The 7641-nt window shown below is 55.8% G+C and overlaps 1 protein-coding gene and 1 long non-coding RNA gene across 2 annotated transcripts; one reads left to right on the top strand and one right to left on the bottom strand.

Moving 5' to 3' along the window:
- Positions 1 to 227: 227 nt before the first annotated feature.
- LOC139668206 (uncharacterized) lies at positions 228 to 1086 on the bottom strand. The gene is made up of 3 exons (XR_011696995.1): positions 1025 to 1086; positions 808 to 872; positions 228 to 642 (listed from the first exon to the last, which is right to left on the bottom strand). It is a non-coding gene; the product is annotated as an uncharacterized lncRNA (long non-coding RNA).
- A 2772-nt stretch (positions 1087 to 3858) lies between these two features.
- On the top strand, positions 3859 to 7227 carry LOC139668531 (uncharacterized). The gene is made up of 5 exons (XM_071548139.1): positions 3859 to 3971; positions 4167 to 4665; positions 5376 to 5473; positions 5684 to 5769; positions 6622 to 7227. The coding sequence occupies exons 1-5, from the start codon at positions 3859 to 3861 to the stop codon at positions 7023 to 7025; spliced, it is 1200 nt and encodes a 399-aa protein (XP_071404240.1). The 3' UTR covers positions 7026 to 7227.
- Positions 7228 to 7641: the final 414 nt, after the last annotated feature.

The following is a 7641-nucleotide window of genomic DNA, read 5'->3' as shown; positions in this document are numbered from 1 at the left end:
AGACACAAAGGGGCAACGTCCCAGGAGAGGGAGCAAGCTCTGAGCAGCAACCTGCGGCGAGCCATTCCTGACGCCCAGCAGCGGGAGAACACGGCCTCAGACTTGCCCTGGCCTGCCCAGACACCTCAAGCCCCTGACTACGCAGGGCGGCTTCAAGGCTGGACAACGAACACAGGCTGTGACATGCCCAGGCTACAGGGGGGTCACCGTGGCCAGCAGCCGCCACCAGGCTCAAGGTGCCAAGGGAAACAAAGAAGCCCTGCTCCGCTGACACGGTGGCCTGCGGTCAGGATACCTCCATTTGCCCCTGGGATGTGGAGAAGGGCTCTCTCGCTCTCCTTACAGTGTTTCCCGCTCTCCCTGGGCAGCCAAAGGAAAACCGTGGCAAAAGGCCAAAAACACCAAAGGAAAGACCCAGCCCTGTTTACAGGGGGGTCGCCCAATGAAAGCCAGCGGGGCACCCTGAAGGTGCCCGCTGCACTCTAAGTGTATGCCCGAACACAGTGATGGCAGGAGGTTCATTTGCCCAGAAGGCCTTTCTTGTGCCCCCTCTTGACCTCGACGCTGCTGATCCTCTGCTGAACTCTTGCCTCGCCATCCCTCGCCGTCCCACGCTCCTGGCTCTGCTTTCTTCTCGGATGGCTTCCGTCAAGCAAAGAGAATAACACAGTTGAGTCTGAGAAGCTCCAACTCTTTCAAGTCAGTGAAACGGGCACCCAGAGCGAGCTCCCCAAGCCACCATCACCTGCCCGCTCCCACCACACCCCCTACGGCTCCACACAACCCTCCAACTTCCACTGGTGTCACCTCCACGTTTTCCCACGTCAGCACTGCCATCCGCACGATGCCGCCGCTCTCTTCTCCAATGGTTTCTGCAAAGGAAGGAGGACACAGGCAGGTGTGAGAAACACCAGCTCCTCCGTAGGAAGTAAACCGGGACCCTACATCCCCAGAAGGAGACCTCCAAGTCACTCCAAACCCACCCACAGAGCCCCCCACTGACACAAACCTCTCCAAACCTCACCTTGAGTGGTCACAGCGACGCCCCGTCTGCTGCTGGGAGCCAGGCCCTCTGGGCAAAGGAAGCTGGGCATGCAAAGCACTGGCCAACGAGGCTGCACCTCTGACTACAGAGGGCTCGAGCTGCTGCTAGTCTGCAAAGTGCCCGGGACTCCAGGGCACTGGCCCAGACTTACGGGCGGCCCTGGGCCCACAGGCCCACGGAGGCTCCTTCTCTCCGCCTCGGGGGAACCCAGACACCCTCCCTCCTAACGGTGCTTCGTTGGCTGCCCGAAGAGAGAGGGCAACCCAGGAAGGAGGGTGAGAATCCCGTTCTTCACCCCCGATGGGAAAATGGAGCTCTCCCAACCCCAGCCCACCCTGAAAACAGGGCACGGCTTTCTTTATTGCCTTGCCACCTTTTGTGGCTGCTGGCGCCTGTCGTCCACTGTGACGCTTTGTAGCTGGGCCATGTCATGTCCTCTGCTCGTTGGCAGCTGTGAAGCCCCTCCACATTGCCAGGCCCTCGTGGCCTCTGCACAAGCCAGGCCGTGACTAAGGCGGCCTCCTGCTGCTGAGCAGTACGGATGGCACCCCACAGCTTCCTACAAAGAGCCCCTCTTTCCCTCCTGGGAAGCCTAAGCTACGCTACCTGCTTTTCTAGGGGGACCAAGGGACACGCTCGCTCTCTCACTCACACCGACAAAGACAAGACAGAGACACAAAGGGGCAACGTCCCAGGAGAGGGAGCAAGCTCTGAGCAGCAACCTGCGGCGAGCCATTCCTGACACCCAGCAGCGGGAGAACACGGCCTCAGACTTGCCCTGGCCTGCCCAGACACCTCAAGCCCCTGACTACGCAGGGCGGCTTCAAGGCTGGACAACGAACACAGGCTGTGACATGCCCAGGCTACAGGGGGGTCACCGTGGCCAGCAGCCGCCACCAGGCTCAAGGTGCCAAGGGAAACAAAGAAGCCCTGCTCCGCTGACACGGTGGCCTGCGGTCAGGATACCTCCATTTGCCCCTGGGATGTGGAGAAGGGCTCTCTCACTCTCCTTACAGTGTTTCCCGCTCTCCCTGGGCAGCCAAAGGAGAACCGTGGCAAAAGGCCAAAAACACCAAAGGAAAGACCCAGCCATGTTTACGGGGGGGTCGCCCAGTGAAAGCCAGCGGGGCACCCTGAAGGTTCCTGCTGCACTTCAACATGTGTGTCTGTCCCGATGACGGCAGGGACAGTTGTTTGCCCAGAAGGCCTGTCTTGTGCTCCCTCTTGACCTCGATGCTGCTGATCCTCCTCTGCACTCTTTCCTCGATGTCCATCTCCATCTGTTTCTCGACAGCTTCTGCAAGATAAAGAGAAGAGGGTTAGCCCTGAGGTCCCTCTATTAACCTCTACTCCTGTACAAGGACTTAAGTCTTGGAGCAGTACTTGTTTTCATTATATATTGTCTCCTGAACCCACATGAAAATTTTAATGTGATTCATCCTCTTTTCTTTTGTTTTCCTCCCTTTTCAGCCTTCTAACCCGTTTGCTGCTTGAAAAATCTGTGGCTGGACTCGGCATGAAGTACTTATTACCATTCTTTTTCTCTTCTTACAGGAAAATTACGTCCAAGATCCTTTGTTAAACTTTGACTCCATGATTGGAAAGAAGGTAAAACAGTATTCCTAATTTATGGAGTCATTCCCTAGGATGGTGAATTTTTTTTTCAGAAAAATCTGTCTCCTTCACCCCATCAGCAAGTTTAGTTTCTACAACTAAAAGAACTGCACACATCCAGAATGCTAGTTTAGCACAGCCTGCTTAAATGTCCATTCTTTCTCCTACCTAAATTGTCTTGCCAACTTGCAGATGCCTGCTATGAAAATGCTACCAATGTCTTCCCTGAAGTACTTCTGATTTTGTCTTTAAATAGGATGGCCCCACGCTTATATCCCTCCAAGATGTTTATTCTGTCCCTAATAGTTATGCCAGATTGCTCTGAAAAATGTTTATTTTGTCCCCCATAGGCACCCTCTTTTTTTGCTTTTCCCTCAGAATTGTCACGAAACACCCTGCTGCGCTCTGATGCTGTAGTCCAACACTCCCTAGTCTCTAAAACCCAAAATTAGCCCCAGGGCGACTCTACAAGCTTTTATCGGAGTTTTTCAAAGCACCTTTCGCCTGCCCTGCCTCAGGGCTGAGGGGAGCGGCGGGGAAAGGGCACAGCTACGGCGCGGCCGAGCACTCCCCCACCGCCCTCACGGCACCTGTCGCTGTCCGTGTAGCCCTCACAGCCCCCCAGGAGCGTGGGGGACACCCCTTCTCCCTCCCGGAGCGGCGGGGACCCGCCTGTGCCTCCCGGAGCGGCGGGCGGGACCCGCCTCTGCCCCCCGCCCCTGCCCCGAGCGGCGGGAGGGGTGGGGGCGGGAATCCGCGGCTCCCTCACGCACTCACCGGGGACGACTCTTAACACTTTACCTCGCCTTTTCCCCTCAAAACATGTCCCAGCTCTGCCCCCACGGTTCCCTTGGCTTTACATCGCTTTGAGGCTGTGCCATACCTGACCTCTCCCCTCAGTAACGCCACAGACACCTCAGTGCTCTCCGACACGACCGCTCTGCGCCCCGTGCCCCCCGCATCGGCGTAAAATGGCGCCTCGCCTCTCCGTTCCTTGAGCCCCTCACGGTGGGCGGGGCAGCGCAGCTGAGGGGAGGGGCGGGAAAAGCCCCTGCTGGAGAGGCGGGAAATACGTGACGGAGGGGGGGGGGGGACAGGGTCCCGTGCCAGGAGGCGGAACGTACGTGCGAGAGAAGCGGCGCGGCCGTGACAAGACCCACCCTGGCTGTCCCAGTCCGGCTGGTGCCGCCCCTCAGACCATGGCGGGACCAGCAGAGCCCTCCAGGGCTGCTGCCCCCTCCGCGGCGACACGCGGGGCACCACGCAGGGTGCTGGAGTGCGCTGCAGTTCCCGACCGTGTCCGCCAGGCGGCGTAGGCGAGGGAGAGGGGGCGGCCGAGGGCGGGATTCGAACCGGCGTTTGGGCAGAGGGGGCTCGGTCGCTACTGCGCACGCGCGGAGTACAGAGCGCCGTCGCTACTGCGCACGCGCGGAGTACGGAACTTTGTCACTACTGCGCACGCGCGGAGTACAGAGCGCAGTCGCTACTGCGCACGCGCGGAGTACAGAGCGCAGTCGCTACTGCGCACGCGCGGAGTACAGAGCGCTGTCGCTACTGCGCATGCGCGGAGTACGGAGCCTCTTCGCTACTGCGCACGCGCGGAGTACGGAGCTTCGTCGCTACTGCGCACGCGCGGAGTACAGCGCGCAGTCGCTACTGCGCACGCGCGGATTACGGTGCTTTGTCGCTACTGCGCACGCGCGGAGTACGGAACTTTGTCGGGTTTGCGCACGCGCGGAGTACAGAGCGCAGTCGCTACTGCGCACGCGCGGAGTACAGTTCGCAGTCGCTACTGCGCATGCGCGGAGTACGAAGCGCTGTCGCCAGTGCTGCCTCTCCTGCTCGATGCCACATCCCGTGTTCGTTCATGGCGCTGTTTTCCCGCACTTGCCGCAGCCGGTGCCGCGGGAGCGCGCGGGGAATATCCCGCCGCCGGTGCGGCTGCTCCAGAGGCGTTCCTGGAGCGCGGCGCCGGCACCATCGCCCGCAGCGCCGCCGCCAAGATCGTGAGTGCCGGGGCCGCGGGGCAGGGGCTGGACTGGGCTGGGCCTCAGTGGCGCTCCATGCACGGACAAATACTCTGCGTGCAGCTCGGTGGGTGCTTTCCCGTCCTGGGGGTGAGGTGAATCCTGGGCTCCTGTGCTTTTGTCAGCCGAGATGGAAAATTCCTGCACTTGGTTTTGGCAAGTGGCAGTTTCCCAGAATTTTCTTGCCTTGTTTGCTTCCTGTGGAACATGCGGACCAGCAGAACTCTCAAGGCTTGTGTTCAGAACAGGCTTGAGGAGAGTGAGTGAGTGAGTGAGTGAGGGACTGAATGAGTGAGTGGAGTGAGTGAGTGGAGTGAGTGAGTGAGTGGAGTGAGTGAGTGGAGTGAGTGAGTGAGGGAGTGAATGAGTGAGTGAGTGGAGTGAGTGAGTGGAGTGAGTGGAGTGAGTGAGTGGAGTGAGTGGAGTGAGTGAGTGAGTGAGTGAATGAGTGAGTGAGTGAGGGAGTGAGTGAGTGAGGGAGTGAGTGGAGTGAGGGAGTGAGTGAGGGAGTGAGTGAGTGAGAAGGAGCCACAACGTGTCTTCCTTGTCCTGCACTGCAGGATCAGAATCCTGGTTTAGGTTAGGGATGCTTTTGCACTGTTGCGTGTCTTCGATGGTCAGAGCCAACTTTCTGCTGGGCCACTTAGGAAGAACAGTTGCCTAGAGCTTCATGTTTGCTTTCCTTGCAGCCTGGAGTGTTGGGGGGATTCCTGAAGCTGATTGCCTTGAAAGCCAGTGGTCCCCAAGGCTTTGACCTGCTAAACAGCATCATGGAGCATATGCCCCCGTGAGTATGAGCTCAAATTGCATTCAAAACTGACTTCTGTGGGCTTTGGTTCTGCAGTGTGCAGTCATGCCAAAGGTTAACACTTCAGGAGCAAAAATGTCACATTTATCAGTTAAAGAGATGGGAACAACTTTATCTCTGTTTTCTGTAAAGTGACAGCATCAGTCAAAGCCCACTGTGAACTGAATAACTGTTCTTTTAAATTTCCAGTGAATCAGTTGACTGGTACAGGAAACAGGTCTTCATTCTGCTATTCCAAAGACTTCCAAGTTCCAAACCAACAAAACTTATCAAAAGTAAGTTCCTTGCTCTGAAAAGCTCCAGTGTGACACGAGTGGTTCAGAGTGTGCAGTTGCACAGATCAGGCATCCTGTACATGGGTGGGACTCTGGTGGCTCTAGGGACTTGCTCCAAATGCTCTGGAGTCAAGGGGGGCATAAAGGGCAGTGGCCACAGCAGGTGACACTCCATGAAAACTGAGGGAATGGAACTAAAGGACTTGTGTAGTTCTCCTCCTTTCCTGGTGTGTGTGATGTCGTTACTTGTCTGAAAGTGTCTCCATTTAATCTCCAGCTAATAGCAACACACTTGCCCTGCCACACAGCACAGCCATTCTGACCACTGCTCTCTGCAGTTTGTGTTCATGCTGGGAAACATTCCATGCTTTTGTGTCATTTTGGCCTTCATGGGAATAAAGTTATGAGGAAGGGTTTACGTTCCTCTGTCAAAGCTGTGACACATTGTTGAAATCATCCCCAGGCAGATGGCCATGCTGATGAAATTCGTGATGTTATCTCTACACAGATCACACAAGGTCTGTTATTAATCCTTTAAAATCTGCTTGATGCCTCCTGTAGAGGAGCAAGAATTACAGGGTTCTTCCAGTGGTGTTCCACCAACCAAATGGAAGTGGTGCTTCCAGCGTTCCACGTTTCAGTGTTGTGGTGCCCGAGAAGATGAGCAGTTTTTAGGCAAACTTTGGAGCAGCAAGTTAATGCCCTTCAGTAAAAGGGAACATTTATGAAGGCTGCCCTTTCTGTCTCCTTCTTAGAATGCATTTTGCTGCTGACTCTAAAGCAATTCTGAGCGTTCTTGTGAAGCACAGGCTGTCCTCACCTGTTCACTGTTCCCCTCCCCTCTCCCCCCAGGATTCCTTTGCTGCAGGCCCTTCCTCCTTGGCTTGTTTGAGCTGCCTGAGGATGACACGACCCCTGACAAGGAGCACTTCATTGACACAGAGGATACTCCAGGCTATCAGACTGCATTCTCCCAGCTGGCTTTTGCTGGGAAGAAAGAACATGATCCTGTGGGGCAAATGGTGAACAATCCCAGGATCCAGCTGGCCCAGTCTCTGCACAAACTGTCCACAGCGTACCCAGGAGGGGGAAGGTGGCTTGGGCTCTGCATCCCTGGGCTGCATTCAGCAGAGAAGAAATGCCTCTGTGAGAATGGTCTCTTGCTAAGGTTTGTTAATCAGCAAAATGAAGTGTGTTGTAGGCAGAAGGCAAGATCTTGCTGTGTCTTCTTGTTCATTGGAACTTGGCTTTTGTAAGGTTTTCCTGGTAACCTCAGAAAGGCCTTATTTTTCACAGCACTTAGTTTAGCAATAAGCTCAAATATATGCTATTTTAAAGATGAAGATTTATCCCCTTGATGGCCTATAACTAATGGTTGTCTCCTGTTCAGTTGCATGGACGTGGGAGATTCAGGCAGCTCATATAAAATTAGACATTTTGAGTGCACAGCTAACTCTTACCCCATATAGTGTTTGTTTTGTTCAAGATTTGGGTAAGTAAAGATTGTCTGAGAGATGAGCTGTTTCTCCCTCCATAACTGCTGCTCTGAGAGTGTCTGAGCTTGTGCCCTGTGCATGAAGAGCCATGGCAGTGGCTGAGTGTCCCTGAGCCCTCTGCTGTGTCTGTGCTGCAGGTTCTGTGCATGCTGAGTGTCCCTGAGCCCTCTGCTGTGTCTGTGCTGCAGGTTCTGTGGATGCTGAGTGTCCTTGAGCCCTCTGCTGTGTCTGTGCTGCAGGTTCTGTGCCTGCTGAGTGTCCCTGAGCCCTCAGCTGTGTCTGTGCTGCAGGTTCTGTGCATGCTGAGTGTCCCTGAGCCCTCTGCTGTGTCTGTGCTGCTCTGTCTGTGCCTGCTGAGTGTCCCTGAGCCCTCAGC

The sequence above is a fragment of the Pithys albifrons genome, chromosome 2 (genome assembly GCF_047495875.1).
Source record: "Pithys albifrons albifrons isolate INPA30051 chromosome 2, PitAlb_v1, whole genome shotgun sequence".
NCBI lineage: Eukaryota > Metazoa > Chordata > Aves > Passeriformes > Thamnophilidae > Pithys > Pithys albifrons.
Note: the sequence above shows the minus strand (reverse complement) of the source record. Positions and strands in the feature narration are given on the sequence as shown.